This window comes from Mesoplodon densirostris, chromosome 5 (assembly GCF_025265405.1).
Source record: "Mesoplodon densirostris isolate mMesDen1 chromosome 5, mMesDen1 primary haplotype, whole genome shotgun sequence".
Classification (NCBI taxonomy): Eukaryota; Metazoa; Chordata; class Mammalia; order Artiodactyla; family Ziphiidae; genus Mesoplodon; species Mesoplodon densirostris.
The window spans coordinates 60,905,158-60,923,615 of record NC_082665.1 but is presented as its reverse complement, the minus strand read 5'-3'; the positions used below and the strand labels follow the sequence as shown (position 1 = coordinate 60,923,615).

At 36.8% G+C, this 18,458-nt stretch overlaps 1 protein-coding gene and 1 non-coding gene across 2 annotated transcripts in view; both read right to left on the bottom strand.

Annotated features, from left to right (window-relative positions):
- The window catches only part of GRAMD1C (GRAM domain containing 1C), a 91,579-nt gene that overhangs the window by 5,373 nt on the left and 67,748 nt on the right, over positions 1 to 18,458 (bottom strand). Inside the window, exons 10-17 of the mRNA XM_060099870.1 lie at positions 12,311 to 12,448; positions 7,786 to 7,904; positions 6,209 to 6,351; positions 5,131 to 5,234; positions 3,374 to 3,550; positions 2,186 to 2,243; positions 798 to 908; positions 474 to 579 (exon numbers count right to left, since the gene is read on the bottom strand). Of these exons, the coding sequence (XP_059955853.1) occupies positions 474 to 579; positions 798 to 908; positions 2,186 to 2,243; positions 3,374 to 3,550; positions 5,131 to 5,234; positions 6,209 to 6,351; positions 7,786 to 7,904; positions 12,311 to 12,448 (956 nt within the window). The remainder of the gene's footprint in view (positions 1 to 473; positions 580 to 797; positions 909 to 2,185; positions 2,244 to 3,373; positions 3,551 to 5,130; positions 5,235 to 6,208; positions 6,352 to 7,785; positions 7,905 to 12,310; positions 12,449 to 18,458) is intronic.
- LOC132491518 (U6 spliceosomal RNA) lies at positions 12,730 to 12,831 on the bottom strand. Its single transcript, XR_009532727.1, has one exon. It is a non-coding gene; the product is annotated as a U6 spliceosomal RNA (small nuclear RNA).

Genomic DNA, 18,458 nt, shown 5'->3' with positions numbered 1-18,458 from the left:
GCTGTTAAAAGAAGAGGATATGGAAGTATCTCCATGATACATGGTTAATAGATAAAAACAAAATAATGAGCAGGTTAATAGATTAAAAACAAAATACTGAGCATGGTTAATAGATAAAATAATGAGCAATCTACCACTTCTATAAAAAGCTGATATTGAGCATGAAATTTTATATAGAAGGACCAATAAAAAGAATGAGGTATATGTATACAAGCTGATAGGGAAACATCTTCAAAATATATTACTAATTGAAAAAAGAGGGTATGCAACGGTAAGTACAGTACGTTCCCATTTTGTTAAAAACAAAAAGTACAAGTGACTATAAAATGTATAATCCAGAAACTGGCAAGGGTAGATGCCTCTAGGAGGGGGATTTCTTCAAATAATGGTACAGTAAATATTCTCTCGAAACCAGAGGAGCAGCTGATTCACTGGGATGACTACTAAGTAACGTGGTACACAGAGGTGCTGACCTGTTCCAGCATCACGATGGAGTCCCGGAGCACTCCTTTTAAGCGATGGGCCTGATCTTTGCTCTTTTGAATATTTTCTGCTCTTGACACCATATCAGAGGCTAAACTGAAAGAAAAATACCATCTTAAAGATCAAGGGAATAGCTTCTAGGCTTTCATCTCTAGAAATCATCAGTGCCCTATAAATTTGCAAATAAAACAAAAAAGTAAACAAAAAAGTTTGACTAGAGGATAGTTGGCAGACCAAAATCTCTGAAATTGGAATTAAGTTCCCTGCAGCAAAGGAATTATTGACATAATAAGTTGCGAGGCAAGAAGACTTACTTTACAGATTTCTCTTCCTGGAGGTGAAGACGGTAAAAGGACTGAGCAGCATACTCTATCTTTGACAGCTTCAGAAACAGCGTCACATTCAATAAAACCAGCAACAGCAAACTAGGCAGAGCAAATCAGACCTGGTTAATCCACTATTACTCAGACCTAAAGCGTTGCTAGTGCAGAACAGATACACAAAACCTTCAAAAATGTATATTATCCAGACTAGTTTCCAATCATTGTTATTATTTAAATCAATTACCCCTATTTTATTGTATGAAATACCTATTTCTAAGTATTCAGTGGATGTTGAGGGAACAGTTAGAAGATAACTAGTGACAATAAAGTCTCCAAACAAGCAGGTTGGGATTGTCTCTGACGTCTCTTCTCTGCTAGGAATCCCAGCCAGTGTGGATGTGTGACCACTGGCTTAGAAATCTACCATGTTAGCTTTCAAGATCTATTTTGGGGTGCTTTTGTCTTAAGCAATTATACATACATAATACTGCACTTCAGAAAGGAAATGAAGATCAATATGGATTTGATCTTAGATAGATCATGATGTACCTCTTATTCTCAGCAGAAGCCAAAACAAATTCACATTCACAAAATCACCGTTCAGCAAAAATTTCTTCTAGTTCAACTTAGACAAAATTTCAAATCCCAAACATATATTAACTGAATCATACATAAAACGTTACCTGCTAAATAAACTTACTCTGTTGGTTCTCACAATAGTATTTCAAGTGAATGACTTGAATCACCAGGGAAGCCCGGAAGTCTGTATTTCAGCAAGTGATTCTTATGCACAGTAAAGGGTAAGAACCACTGGTCTAATCAAGTAGAGTAAAATAGCATTGTTGGGATTTCATCAGCCTGCATATAAAAATATCCCCTTGGGCTTCCCTGGCGGCGCAGTGGTTGAGAGTCTGCCTGCCGATGCAGGGGACGCGGGTTCGTGCCCCGGTCTGGGAGGATCCCACATGCCGCGGAGCGGCTGGGCCCGTGAGCCATGGCTACTGAGCCTGCGCGTCCGGAGCCTGTGCTCTGCAACGGGAGAGGCCCGCGTAAAGCAAAAAAATATATATATATATTCTCTTTAAATTTATGGTACTTCCCTAAAAATCTATGATGGTAGAAACAAATCAGATTAGTTTAAAAAACAAAAACGTTTACTGAACGTGTATTTGGTATTCCCTCGAATTTAACAGTTCTTCTGAAAATCATTCAAAAACTATCAGACTGAAGCATATAAAATTACTGTTTTTGTAGGCCAAAATTGGTCAAATTGTGGTAATTTCTATATAATAATATACAAATACGTTCAAATTCTTTTGGAAACCATTAAAAGATAAGCGAGGGCACAAGCAAACTAAGCATTCAACGCAAATACTTACAAAATACTCATCACCACAATAAGGACGGTGTTATAGCTTTCAATTTTCTTTTTCTTTCCTGCAAATTAAAAAAAAAAAGGCCATATTAGAATCAGGATTGTTTAATTTCATTTGAAAAGTACTGGAAAAGAAGTTTTTAAAATTATTTGTAAAGACAAAGTGATTTACAGTGAATTCCCTGCACCCCTCTTTTGACTTCTGATATCCTGAGTATTAGTAAACAAATCTACAAAAAGAAACCCTGTATCAGTTCTGCAAATTTGGCCTATAGTACAGATTAATTTGTTCTAAAATTAAACAAGCAATTCAATATATCATGTATGATCTCTAGCTAAGTTCCATGTCTGCAAATAATATTTGAACTAGTTTTACGTATAATCCTTCCCTCCTTAAAAAAAAACTTTTTAAATCATCCTCACCTGTTCTCTGTTTCCCAAATTTTGCTGCCAAATCCCAAAATTAAAGAGCTATTAAGTTGAAATGGTAGAAAAACATATTCACACTAAGATGTAAACCTTAGAAAAGGATTTGATAATGTAGAAGGCTGAGAAGGTATGACAGCTTTATAGCACTGAGAGGGAGGGAACAACATTTAGTAGGAGCAAGATGTCTTCAAAATTGAGAGTAGAGATAATAAAAGTCAACTTCTATCTCTGCAGTTCTGCTGGGCTGGCCCTGACAGTACATAAGGATTAAAGCATACAAACATGGTAGTAGATTCAAGGGTAGAAATCAAATGTGTACAAATGCTAGGCAGGAAGTTAATGAGTGAAGCGTCCAGCAATAGGGTAAGAGTTGTGGGGAGGGGTGACCTGGGGAGAATGCACGCTCAGTCAAATGGGGCAGCTACTACTAAGCTCCAACCACCTGCTGCTATGAAGGGATGTGGGTCCAGGGCTGCCAGACCTGAGACTCTATATAAAAACGTCCAAGGTTTAAAATACCATGTGAGCCCAGTAAAATCCTTCTACTGGTCACATGCCTGCCATTTTGTAAACTGCTCCTTTATACTTATATATTGGTTTTCTTTAAGGAATTCAGAGTTCAACAAACATTATTGGAAAAGGAGAGGAGAAAGGGAGACCTCCTAACTGACGTGTCTTATAAACAAGAGGCATATTTGGCTTCATATAAAGTAAACTTATAAGGAAGAAAAACTTTCATCTCTGTTTACCAGGTAAGAGCTACCTGTAATACCCCCTTTGGCATCTAAGCCCAGGTCTCCAGAAGAACGCTGAGAAGAAAGTTTAGGAGCTGTTTCTGCTGTTCTGTTGACTGTTCGCCTTCTCCTTCGTAGGCCACTAAGTTTTCCAGGGTCTTCAATGGACTGATTTACCATAGATTCTTCCATTAACAAATCTGATTCTAAGAAGAAAAAAATCTTTAGATAGTGGAGAAACCTTCTCAACTATAAGATACTGGGGGGTTGGTCGTTGTTCTGTTCTCAGTTTGCTTTTTTTTAGACCTTGGAAACTTTCTTTAACTACTACTCAGATTCTCATGGCCTAGATTCAAACTTTACTCTTAATGAAAAGTTTTGGAGTGTACGATGATCCCATAATGAGGCTGCATTATTCTAGGAAGAATGAACTGTATTAATTAATGACAGGATCATCAGAGCAAATTTGCCATGTGCTATATTAAATATTAATGTAGAGATTTCAGTTATGGAAACAACCCACTTACATTGGATCATTAGAAAGATTTCCAAAATAGATTATAGTACTTGATTGTCAATCTCAAAGGAAGGAGAAGCATATAATAGTTCTAATTTACAATGAGGGTTTGCAAAAAAGGAAGCACTAGTAAAGAAAATCTGCAAACAACCTATCAATAAAAACCTCATTTTTCACATTTGTTTTAACCTTTCCTTTCACCAGATTTTTCATTAGAAGTTCATTATCTAGTGGCCAAACTCATTTTTGAGTTTCATTTTTCTAGTGATCTGGAGCTTAATAATGAAATAACCAAAGACAAGGAAACAAGGAAAATAAATAATCAACAAGCTGGATGATGAAGCCTTAAATTACCCTGAGTTGACTGGCCACCACCTTTTCTTTAACTAAAATTAATATGCTCACATATGTATATATATGTTTTTTCCTCATGTATATTTTAAAGAATATCCAAACAGAACAACTACGTCACCTCCCCAGTCTAGTACACACCTCCACCAAATCCACACATGTATGTGGTACCATTGCTAGGTGGGCCTGCGTAAACCCAGGAGAGCTGCATTGGTAAGGGAGATGTGGGCCTGAGGAGGCTCCAGACCTTCGTGGGCACAAGTGCATACTTATGACCGGATTACCCAGTCCCTCACTGCAGTCAGCTTCCTTGGCTCCTTACAAAGGGAGGGAGTGTGACAGCTCCTAACTGTGTGATCTTGGACAAGTCACTTAACCTCTCTCTCTCTCTGTGTGTTTCAATGGAAAAAAAAATTAACAGTACTTATATTTCACAGGGTTGTAAAAAACAGGTTGATATTTATAAAGCACACAGAACAACATCTGGCATGTCATAAGCATTATATAAGTGTTTGGTAGACCAATGAAAATTAGAAGTTTTGAAATTCCAAGTGGAGTAGTTGGAACCACTTCAGTAGGAGTCATTCCAACATCATCTACCAGTTCCTGCTATGAATCCAAATGAAGAATGCATCCATTCTGTTAATAAATGCCATTTTGGGCTTCCCTGGTGGCGCAGTGGTTGAGAGTCCGCCTGCCGATGCAGGGGACGCGGGTTTGTGCCCCGGTCTGGGAGGATTCCACATGCCGCAAAGTGGCTGGGCCCGTGAGCCATGGCCGCTGGGCCTGCACGTCCGGAGCCTGTGCTCCACGGTGGGAGAGGCCGCAGCAGTGAGAGGCCCACGTACCGCAAAATAAATAAATAAATAAAATAAATGCCGTTTTTACAAAAATGGATAAATCAAGAAATTTACAAACCAAGCTGTTTGAAATAGTCCGCCAAGGAGCTCCAGGAATTCTTCTCAATTAAAGATTTGACAATGGCCCATGGTTGTTTTCTGTATTTCAAATCTGTTGAAACTCTAATAGATAAGGAAGCAAGAAGAATAATTTACAAAATGTAATTATATTATTAACATTACAATTAGATGTAGGAATGAATTCAGCGGAAAGCCAAAAGGATTCAAAGTCATTAAGACTATTAAAAAAAAATTGTTCACTGATAATGAATTCTTTAAAAAATTACTGGGCGCTGCTAAAATTTCATCAACTTGGCATTTTATTTCTTTCCTTTCTCTAACCCTGAATTTTCTTTACTTAAATAGCAATAGGGCTTCCCTGGTGGCGCAGTGGTTGAGAATCCGCCTGCCGATGCAGGGGACACGGGTTCGTGCCCCGGTCCAGGAGGATCCCACGTGCCGCGGAGCGGCTGGGCCCGTGAGCCATGGCCGCTGGGCCTGCACGTCTGGAGCCTGTACTCGGTAACAGGAGAGGCCACAACAGTGAGAGGCCCGCGTACCGAAAAAAAAAAAAAAAAAAAAAGCGATAAAGGCTCAAAATAAATTTTAAATTTCCTAAATGCCTCGTATAAAAAATCTCTAGTGGTCATACATTAGCTGCAAGTCACTACATTAGCTGAGACTAGGCCAATTGTGTGATGGCCCAGCACCATCTTCAACATGCCAACATTTCTGGTCTCCCATCGCAACAGAGCTGTTTACCACCCACCATGTGCTCCTCAAGTCTCCCAGTCCCCTTGCCATTAAACGGGGTCCTGTGACCAGTTCTGGCCACTGGACTGTGAGCACAGCTCTACAGCTCTCTCTTCCAGTGGCAAATGAAATGACACAAATTCTGGATTGTGTGGCCCCGGGAGGTCAAAGCCTTCATCAGCCGGGGTCCTTGGATCCCCGCCCCTCTGCGGATTGCCGGTGGACACGTAAAGCAAGAAATAAAGCTTTGTTGTGTAAGGCTACTACTAAGATTTCAGGATTGATATGTTACCAGCACACAATGTAGCCTGTCCTGACTAAAACACTCATTTACAGCAGCTCACCTCAACCGGCATTTCTGCTTTGAAGATCGGATGATATAGTATCTGTTCAGAGTATAGAAGTAATCATGGTAGGGGACATCGTGTGTCAGCACTTCTGAATCTACCAAGTAAAATTGTGCTTCCCGACTTTCTTTATACAGTCTCTGCCAAAATAAGATTAATTTTTTTTGCATGTACATGTTTAATACATCAAATTCCTCGCCAATTTAGAGCCTATATACTCGAATTCCTTCTCACCCATTACAAAAAACATGAGAAGCCTATATACAGAGCCAGAAGGGCCACCATGTTGGCTGTGAGATCTATGAATTGAGACGGGACCTGCAGAAATAGTATTTGCTACCTCTCTGTCATTTCACTGTATAATTGTTTTTTTCCTTTCTTTAGGCATGAGGAGGAGAAAGGAACTACATAATCTCTCGTGTGTGTTAGTAATTTATAAAGAATTGTAAATGTTCCTGGTAGGGAAACAATTCAAAATTCAATTGAACAAAGCCAGGACCCCACTCTAAAATTCATCAAAGTTTAACAAAACCACCCTTCACCAAAAACGTGAAGGAAGGAGACAACCAAAAATCACACTGCTTTTCCTAAACAGGATCAGAAGTGGTTGCTGGCCAAATCTTTCTCATTTTCACCTTACCGATTCTACCCATCCTCTAAGGTTATCAAAGACTCTCCAATTCAAAATACAAAACTTCTCTTAAATGTTTGAAAATCTTTGGAAGAAAAATATTTAAGGCCTTGAACACTGACAGACAAAAACTATGATAGCACAACTAATTCAGATGTTAATAAATATTTTCTAACTTTGCAGAACAGTTATACTATATGTCAACAACAACTGGCCAAACGTAAACCCCACTGTATGACAGTGCCATGCTGGCCACACAGTAGACAGAGCATTAAATATCTTACAATCTCTTCCTCATATGTCACAGCAGCTATCTAGTTATTTGTCTCTAACCCTTGACATGATCCAGTAAATCAGATTCCAGTAGTGTTCTTTTAAAAACCATTTATTATGGAAAAGTTCAAACATATACAAGAGTTGAAATGAACATTATACAATAAACCCTCATAAGCTCATCAACCAGCTTCAACAATATTAACTCCTGCTCAGTCCTGTTTCATCTGTATCTCTCCCCATATTCCCTCCCTCTACTCCCATCCTCTGCCTGACTAGATTACTTTTAAAAAACACCCTAGATACCAACATAATTTCATCCAAAAATACATCAGTATATCTCTTTATAAATTCCTGAGTATATCCCTTTAAAAGATAAATATTCTTTTCTTTAAAATATAGCTACAATACCATTATTGCACATAAAAATGAACAATTCCTTAAATCTCAGAAATACCCTTTTACAGTTGGTTTGTCTGAATTAGGATTGAGTTAATTTGGTTGATATACCTCTTAAATCTCTTTTAACCTGTACAGTTTCTCCTCTATTTTTTTCCTTGCCGATTATTTGTTGAAACTGTCCTGTAAATTGGTGACTAGGACCTATGACAGGCATCTTCCCTCTTCCCACATGCACGATTCTTTTGGAATACTGGCAGCATAGACATACCTGCTTTTCAGTGGCCGTGGTGCACTTTCCAGTTAGTGGATTATTAAGGACTATAGTGTAGGTCATGGTTCTCAGTTGGTCACCTCCAGGTTCTACATTCCAAGGGGTAGATACTACATCTAATCACAGCAAATATAAAAAGAGTTAGTTCTAGAAGTTTGAGGGGTATGGCTTGGAATGGAATCAAAGAGGGAGTTTTTGAATTATTTCAATTTTTATTTTTGACCAATCCTAACTTCCTTATAACTGTGTTATTAACGAGTAAAATCACATGTTAGGCACTCTTCTTGTATGTGACATACGCCCCATCTCTGATCCATTTACTTCTAAATTGTAGTCCATTAAAAAACTTTTTTCTTGGGCCTCCCTGGTGGCGCAGTGGTTAAGAGTCCGCCTGCCGATGCAGGGGATACGGGTTCGTGCCCCGGTCTGGGAGGATCCCATATGCCGCGGAGCGGCTGGGCCCGTGAGCCATGGCCGCTGGGCCTGCGCATCCGGAGCCTGTGCTCCGCAACGGGAGAGGCCACAACAGTGAGAGGCCCGCATATCGCAAAAAGAAAAAAAAAAAAAAAAAAAAAAAAAACTTTTTTCTTTTCTCTAGAAGATAAAATTAAAAGTCACTTCATCAGTAGGCTTCTTTTTAAAGTCCCCAGTACCTACGAAGAGAAGTAACGGTGCTGGCCTTATTAAACAGAGACAGAACACTTCAACATTTCCATCACTGAGGACAAGACCTTGAATTATGCAGCAATATGATCTGATCCCAACTTGTGGGGAAATCACGTCGATGAGAAATCATGTAGTGTTAATGGCTTATCTGCCGAGATCTTTAATCAAGGAGGGAGCAATGGAATATAAATAAACTATGTTAACCTTTTCTATATGAAGAAAGCTATAGAATAATCTCTCTGCATCTATGGCAAGATATTGGTCAAAATTCTCTTTTATTTACTTAGCAACAACACAGTGAGTAAAAATACACTTTGAACGGAAACATATCTTTAGAACATAGCACCATACATTAACAAAAGTCCTTTAACAAGCCAAACACTAGGAAAATATAGGTAACAGCATCATGAACTCTATTCAAAGATCTGACTAAGCTGGCTAATGTTGTTGGCACAGTGGATTTAGGCAATTGGTATGTCTGGCTGCTATTCATCAATGTCCTAAAACATAGGAGCATTTATCTAACCCACTACCCATTATCAAAGGATTGAAGCAAGGCTTTATGATATATCCAATTTTGCTCAACTTCTTTCATTTAGTTAGGCCTAGAGATTTAATGAGGGATCCTGAAGCTGCCTTTTGCATATCTAGAAAAATTGTGCAAGCAAATTAAAAAGGCAACATTACAAACCATGGGATCTACAATACAGAATTTGCTGTAAAAATGATTTATTTAGTTGTCCAAGAAAGAGATACAAAATTAATTCTATAATACTTTTCAAAAGATCATTTTGGTCATATGTCAGCCTGTTTCAGAAAAATTATACAAATAGTCCATTGTTAATCAGTAACAGAATTTAAAGATATCATTGAATTCTGCCATTAAAACTGCACACCATTCAACAAAGCAACTATCAACAAAGATAAAAGTGTCTCTTCCACTTGTATTTTCACCAATGTTACCAACAAGCCTATTGAACATAATGTGCCAGAACATCGTCTACTTCACAGAGACAGAAAGTAGAATGGTGGTCTTCAGGAGTTGGGGAGAGGGGGGAATGGAGAGTTATTGTTTAATAGGTACAGAGTTTCAGTTTGGGAAGATGAAAAAGTTCTAGAGATGGATGATACTGATGGCTGCACAACAAAATGTGAATGTACTTAATGCCACAGAATTGTACTTAAAAATGGCTAAAACGGTAAATTTTATGTTATGTACATTTTACCACAAGAAAAAAGATTGGTGAATCTAGGTAATGGGTATAGGTTTTATTATACTATTCATGCAACTTTTCTGAAGGTTTACATTTTTTCAAAATTAAAAAGTTGAATAAAAAGACTTAAAACTGAGCTTTGAATTACCAAAGTAGTGTCATACAATAGTAAACAACGATTTAAAAGAATCCAATTTGATAATTTTTATTGAAAATTATTAAGAATTACCATCATTTTTAATAATTTTAAATAATTATTAAAAAATAGATCCAGCAGTAGCCATTTTAATGCTGAAATTAGGTTAAATCCACAAATAACTGACCATACTAAACTTTCCCATTAAATTCTTGATATTTTTAGAAAGGAGCCTTTGAGACCAATTCTGAAGAAACACAACTTTGATTACTAGGCAACAAGTTCAGAAGATAACATAATAGCGTGCAATCATAGCAGATTATCTCTTTTGGGGAAAACCTTCTGACTAATTCTAGGTCTAAAGTCAACATGCCTATAACTATTTATACTTGTGATTAGCAAGAAGCCTTTGCTGCCCAAAGCCATTTATAGCATCAGATAGCAAACACAGTCATCCATATTGAAGCTAGATATGATATCAGACACCAAATGCAGCTATGATTCAAAAAACAAACTTCATTTAGTACCAGCGTGGAATAACATGCTAGTTTCTTGTGGGCCTTTTCAGCCATAAAAATAGTGGTGCAATATCAACAGGCATCATCTTAGAAAATTAAGAGAAATAATGTATCCTACTCTTCTGAAATAGCAAGTTCTCCAGGTAGACATGAATGGCAAGAAGATACAAAATAGATTCAGAACAGATATAATAAGTTAAATATAAGCTACTGAGTGAAAAGAAAGATTTATATCCCTCAGGTATTATACATTTTTAAAACTGGAAGAACTGGGGCTTCCCTGGTGGCTCAGTGGTTAAGAATCCACCTGCCAATGCAGGGGACACAGGTTCGAGCCCTGGTCCGGGAAGATCCCACATGCCACGGAGCAACTAAGCCCGTGCACCACAACTACTGAGCCTGCACTCTAGAGCCGGTGCTCCGCAATACGAGAAGCCACCGCAATGAAGCCCGCACAACGCAACGAAGAGTAGCCCCCACTCTCCGCAACTAGAGAAAGCCCATGCACAGCAACAAAGACCCAATGCAGCCAAAAATAAATAAAATAAATAAGTTAAAAAAAAACTGGAAGAACTGAAAAAAGTAATGATTTTTGAAAACATGACATTCTTAATATAATCACAAGACTCAATAGCTATCAATTAGAAACTGCTTTGCTACTCTACTATAAATAATAAGGAAAAATTACTCTTTACAACTGAATCTATATCAATGATATAATCTATGAATATGTAATTATGTTTACATAAAAGTTTCAAATAAAAGAATAACATCTAATCGTTACTAAAATGTCTAAATTATAAAACTATATTTAAATTGATTGTAGAGTAACTTTCTCTTTGACTATGTCAAATGACTCAGCTTATATGGATCTCTGCCACTGCTGATTTCTAATTTTATATAGCAAGCTAAACCACATGCTCCCAAAGTTTTAAAATATCTTGAAATATTTAGGATAAATTCAATTTCAAATTGACTATAAGCTTATTTGAGATGTTTACCAAAATAGAACTTTTAATACATAATCAATAAAATCTTTTTTATAACTAATTTCCTAACTGGAATTTTTTTTTTTTTTGGTATTTTCATTAAGGTAGAGACCATAGACACTGCAATCTCAAATTTCCATGAATTTGCACAGAGAAAACACACACATGTACCACTACCCAGATCAAGACAGAGAACTTTACCAGCATCCCAGAAGTCCCCTCCCAGTCTTTACCCACCCAATCACCAACAGCAGTTAACTAGTATGCTGATTTTATGCCCATAAGTAAGTTTTACCTGTTTTTGAACTTTATATAAAGAAATCACAGTAGGTACTGTTTTGTGTCTGGCTTCTTTTGCTTAATACTACAGAATATCAGTAAGATTTACTCATATTATTATAAGTAGCAGGAGTTTTTTTTTCATTGCTATACAGTATTCTTTTGTTTGAACATACACAATCTGTTTATCCATTCTATTATTGGTGGATATTTGAGCTGTTTTTTGAGTTTGGGGGCCATTATAAATAATGCTGCTATGAACACTGCAGTACATGTCATTCAGAGTACACATGTACCCATTTCTGAAGTTTATATATACCTAATAGTAGAATTGTTGAGTCAGCTTTAGTAGATACTGTCAAACCATTTAGCAAAATGATTGCACCAATTTATACTCTACTAGAATCCAATTTTTCCACAGTAGAACCCTTTTAAAGGTGGTTCAACCCAACTAAACTGCTACGTTAATAAATAAATGGAGTTTTAGTTCTCAAAGGGTCTGAACTTAATTGTAGGTAGGACCTGACTAATTCGACAATTACACTATTTACATGTGATTTTAGCCAAAACACCTAAACACTAGTTTATACATCACCAAAATAAAATGGAAGCCTGTCTAAATTTTCCCCTTGACAACATAAATCAATTTATATAGGCTCAACCCTCTAAGGATAATAAAATTCTCCCCAATTTATCATTAGATAAGAACACAAGACCAACCTATTATATTTCTAGAACTGGCAAATATCTGCATAAAGCGTGAACTGGTGAACAGCAATTCAAACATTCTCTCAGCACTGATATGAAAAACACGGTTGATATAAAGTCTTCCATGAAGATCTTCCTCAGGAATATTTTCTGGGAAAACAAAAAACATGGAACAAAAAGTGAAGAAATCAAGGAAAGGTAATTTCAAGGTTTTGTTTTGGGCACAAAATGGTTTTTAAATGTGATTACAATGATCAGCACATTACAGGACACTATTAAAACTCTAAATTGGTATTATATACATATGTACTATGTAAAACTATACATAATAGTATACAGTAATTAAACTATATATGATCAATAGTTCAGTCAAAACCCAAAAGATATAGAAATATTTAACTTGAATATCAAACTCCCATAATCTATCATTCAAAAGAATATGTCATGAATTTGTGTGTCATCCCTGCGCAGGGGCCATGCTAATCTTCTCTGTATCATTCCAATTTTAGTATATGTGCTGCCAAAGCGAGCACTCAAAAAACTATTTCAAGAGTGACAAGGGCAGTTCTGAGACACATACGGGGGTGTATCTACCACGGTGAATAGCAGGTCCTATTTCTGAATACGCAAACATTTGGTAATTACTAAGTCATGAATGACTCGAATATCTCTCTGCTGCACTCACTAACTTATTAGCCTGAACAGTCTTTCAAATTTGACTTAAAGCTCACTCCTCCAAGACAAGTATCACTGTATCCACTACCTACTCTCAATACCACACATTAAAAGAAATCCTTCTGAAAAGTATTCTTCAAAGCTAAATAAAGCCCAACGGAATATTATATTTTTCTAAGAATTTGACAGCGATAATTATGTTGAAAACTCCTGGTAGCAAATGAAGCAGCAACATCTGCTCACCTCTCCTCATGTTCCCTGGAAACACTGCAGAAAAGAGCCCAGAAATCTATGGTGCTTAGCATATGGCAGGTATTGTGCTAAGCACGTTACAAATATTCACTCGTCTTATCCTCACAGCAATCCTGTGAGATAAGAGGTATTAACATCTTCATCTCCATCGTACAGATGAGAAAACTGAGACACTGAGAGAATTGCTGAAACTCGCCGAAGCTCTGTGGCTAGTGAGTGACTGAATTGGAATTTGAATTCACTGTAGCTCCAGAGCACACAAACTAAACCTCTATTTTATAGTTCAAGGAGTTTAACTTAGAAGAATTAAAAGGAAATTTTTTTAAAAAGGGACATCTAGGAATAGGAGCCTGGTAGAATAAAGGAAATAGAATAAAGCAATCCAATGTGAAACTTTAATGATTTCAGGACTGGGATTATTTATTATTTCAAGGATTATGCCTGTCAGTACAGAACGACAGCTGTGACAAAAGCTCCCCACAGTTCACAAATCAAGCTCTAAGAATTATCTGTCCATGTTAAGCCATGAGAAGCAGTCACTTAAAGTAAAAGATAGTGGTCTAAGAATCAGAAAAACTCTTCTAGCTCTGCCTTCACCCCAGCTATTGGTCTTTCTCCCTCATGAAATGGTCTGTCTCCCTATTTTGCTACAGGTGCAAAGAGCTTAGGGACATCAGGTCGATACTGATTTACCTTCTCCTTGCAACAATACTATGTGTAGGCAAAAGCTATTCACTGCAATTTCAAGTAATGGCTCCTTCGGCATAGAAATGAATCACTGAAACTAGGCAATTAACTAAGGTTCTGTGAGGCAACTTCCTAATTAGGCTTGAGAAATAGCTTTTTCTGACATAGAAGTAATACATGTTCGTTGTAAAAATAATTCATGTATTCACAAAGAAAGCAAACAAGTACATGTGATTCTATTAATCCTGCTCATCACCTTCACAGAACTTATCCCAACTTGTAATTATATTTTTATTGGCTTAGTGACTTGTGTATTGTCTCTCTCCTGCACTAGACTCTAAGTTCTATGTGAACAGGGATCATGTTGATTTCAAACACCTAAGTACATTACATGTTTGGCACACAATAAGTGTTAAATAACTTTTTGAATGAATAAGTGACTATGGAAAATGCAAAAAATCTTAGGGTCTACTTTTATTTATAGGACTTTAAATTTGCAATCATATTTTTAAACTTTAAAAAAAAATAATTTTAGAGGTACAAGTAACTAAACTAGGCTTTATTCCTATTTTTTCCAGTAATATCCCGTTCTGTTCAAGAACCCAACCCAAAATCCCATGTTGAATTTAGCTGTTATCTTCTTAGTCTCCTCCAATCTATGACAGTCCCTCACTTTTTCTTTGTTTTTCAGTGCCCTTATACATTTGAAAAGTACAGGTCAGGTATTATGTAGAAAGTCCCTCAATTTGGGTTCATCTGAGGTTTTTTTTTTCATGATTAGACTGGGGTTTGGATTTTGGGGAAGAATACCACAGAAGTGAAGTACCCTTCTCCGCAAACTCAGGGTGTACACATATCAGCATGACTTATGATGATGTTAACCTTGATCACTTGGTGGTGTCTGGCAGGCTTCTCCACTTCAAAAGTATTATTTTCCTCTTTCCACATTCTATTTGTTAGAAATGAGTCACTAAGTTCAGCCCATACTCAAGGGGAGGAGAATTAAGTTCCACCTCCTGGAAGGGGGAGTATCTACATATATTATTTGGAACTCTGTGAGGAAGACTCGTGCTTGCTCCCCCATTTATATATTTATTCAATCATTGGTATCAGTATGGACTTATGAATAATTATTTTATACTTTAGGTTTTAATGCAGTATTATCATTATTTATTTTGCTGCTCACATTTTTTTTTTTGTTTGGCCATTAGAAGCTCTTTCAGGTTGACTCCTATGTCCTTTCGACATGCCTCTTTTTTTCTTTTTCAAGCACTTCTTTATATTCTGGCACTACAAGATGTTCCAGGTTCATTTTGTATATTCCCCAACTGGGCCCTAGAAGCAGCCATTTCTCTAAGGAGTCCTGGAGCTCTAATTTTTCAAAAGTAAGTTTCCTGTTCCCATTTAAGAAGGACATAAATTACACTTATATAAATATTTCAATACAATATCTTCATATTTCATTTAAACTCCATTATTCGATACAATGTTCTATATCATGACTGATAAAACATAATCTGTGGTATTGCTGCTGGAAATTAACAATAATACTTTTTGTATGTAAATGTGTTTGAGGAAGTAAGGATATGAAATAAACTATTTCCACCTGGGATTTTTTTTTAATATTTACTTATTTGGCTGTGCCGGGTCTTAGTTGCGGCATGTGGAATCTTTGCTGCGACGTGCACGATCTTTAGTTGCGGCATGCATGCGGGATCAAGTTCCCTGACCAGGGATCGAACCCGGATGCCTGCATTGTGAGCGCGGAGTCTTAACCGCTGGACCACCAAGGAAGTCCCTGGGATTATTTATTTATTAAATTCATGGTACTTTAAAGCTTCCTACCTAAATAACATCACCAATAATATTGCTGGAAATTTATTAAGCTAGCAGGTGGCATTTTAAATGGGGAAAGGGACACTGCTCAACTTAGTAGCAGGTTACTATTTCCAATAAAGAAGAAATACTATTTCAAGCATATAAGTTTGAAAGTGGCCAGTGGAAATCGTGGGGAAATTGAGACATAAATATGAGAAGGACCTGGACATGAATAAAACTGAAACCAGATGTTGATAGTATTTTGAAGATGTGTGAAAAATGTATTAGGTAGGTATGCAAGAAAATTAGGTAATTTGGAGTTTAGTTGAGTAACTAAGGACACACAATTTGTTTTATCTTCCATTTTCTAAAAATGGGTGATTAGGGCTCATATGCAATACAGAAACTACATCACTATTATTCTTTGTTTATTTCTAGATAAAGACACAGCTTATATGAGTTTTAATGTTATCCTTTAATCATTAATGTTAATTTTATAGGAACTCAATAAAGAAAGTAAGGCATTTTTTTTAAAGGACCATTCTTATAAAAGAGCAGGTGAGAAAGAAGGGGGGAAAAAATCCCCGTTTTGCTGTCACTTACGTGTCTGGCCACTGGGTGCCAGAGTAGATCTTCCTACAGTTAGAGGTTCAAGCAGGCAGGGGATAACTAATTCACAGGGCTGCATACCCAAGCGTGAATGGTAAGGACACCAAGAGAGTCTAGTCATTCCTGGTGCTCGATCCTTTTTTAAAAAGACTTCCTCTCAACTATCTTTTCAAAAGAACACATCAACTGTCTTCTTAATGCATTCTATGATATTTTAGGGACTTGTTTATATTTATTTACGTTTTTAAGAGCGTGGGTTTAGTTTTCATCAGAGATGCTTCAGTGTTTCCAAACCAAGGTTGAACCTGATTTGGATTTGGTTTTCAAGGATTTGGTCTTGGTTTGGTTTTGGATCTGGATTTGATTTTAGATTTGGACTTGATTTGGATTTGATTTAGATTTGCCTTGGATCTAGTTTTGGTTTTCATGGATTTAGTAAACAGCCTTCAGGGGTTCCCAAACCAGGCCTAAGCCAAACAGTAAGTGGACTACCAAATACAATCATGCCGGACAGATCCAAACCACTACAATGTCCCCATCACCAATATTCTGGTAGGAATATTAATATAACTTGCTGGTACAAAAGCAGGTATAGCAAAACTCCACTGGCATTACTCCTTTCTTGAAAGTTGAAAGTAGTCACTACCCTAGATCTTTCCCATTGTCTCCTCACTTCACTGACTTTAGTGTCAATAATCTTACAGCTAAAAAGAAAAAAAATTCCTTGAAATGCCCACTTGATAAGCATGACAAGCCCTAGGTTATTGGTTCTAACTTAAGAGAAATTAAAGAGAATATGATTTGCTATAAAGTTTCCCTTAAGCAACTGCTTTTTATTTTTATTATATTCTCTACTTTTGAATCTCTTTCTCTTTCTCTTTTTTCTTTTTTGTGGTTAAGGAAAGTAGTAAAATTATAGTGTTACACCATGATTTTTATTATGATTTTTTTAAACTCAAACGGTATTAAAGACTCGAATGTAAGACCTGAAACCATAAAACTTCTAGAAGAAAACATAAGCAGTACATTCTTTGACAGCTTTCTTAGCAGAATTTTTTTCTGTATATCTCCTCTGGCAAGATAAATGAAAGCACAATTAAATAAATGGGACTAGATCAAACTAAAAAGCTTTTGCACAGTGAAAGAAACTATAATCTAAATGAAAAGGCTGACTAGAATGGGAGATGACATTTGCAAACAATATATCTGATAAGGGGTTAATATCCAAAATATGCAAAGAACTCATACAACTCAACAACTGAAAACCACCTGATTAAAAATGAAATGAGCAGAGGACCTGAATAGATATTTTTCCAAAGAAGACATACAGATGGCCAACTGGCACATGAAAAGATGCTCAACATCACTAATCATCAGGGAAATGCAAACCAAAACTACAATGAGGTACCACCCCACACCTGTCAGAATGGCTGTCATCAAAAAGACAGCAAATAGCAAGTATTGGGGAGGATGTGGAGAAAAGGGAACCCTTGTGCATTGTTGGTGGGAATGTAAACTGGTGCAGTTACTATGGAAAATAGTATGTAGGTTCCTCAAAAAATTAAAAATAGAACTACCATACAATCCAGCAATTCCACTCCTGGGTATTTATCTGAAGAAAACGAAAACACTAATTCAATAAGATATATGTGTCCCACTAAGTTCACTATAGCATTATTTACAGTAGCCAAGATATGGAAGCAACCTAAGTGCCCATCAACAGATAAATGGATAAAGAAGGTGTGGTGTGTGTGTGTATATATATACACACACACACAATGGAATATTGAGTAATGGAATATTACTCAACCATAAAAAAGAATGAAATCTTGCCGTTTTTGACATAGATGGACCTAAAGGGTATTATGCTTAGTGAAATAAGTCAGACAAAGACACATACTGTATGCTTTCACTTATACATGGAATCTAAAAAACAAAACAATGAACAAACATAACAAAAACAGAGTCATAGATACAGAGAACAAACAAGTGGTTGCCAGAGGGAAAGGGGGTTGGAGGAGGAGAAAAACAAGTGAGGGACATAAGAAGTACAACATCCAGTTACAAATGAGTCATGGATAAAAAGAAAATAATTGCTTTTCCCTTGCTACTGCTTCAT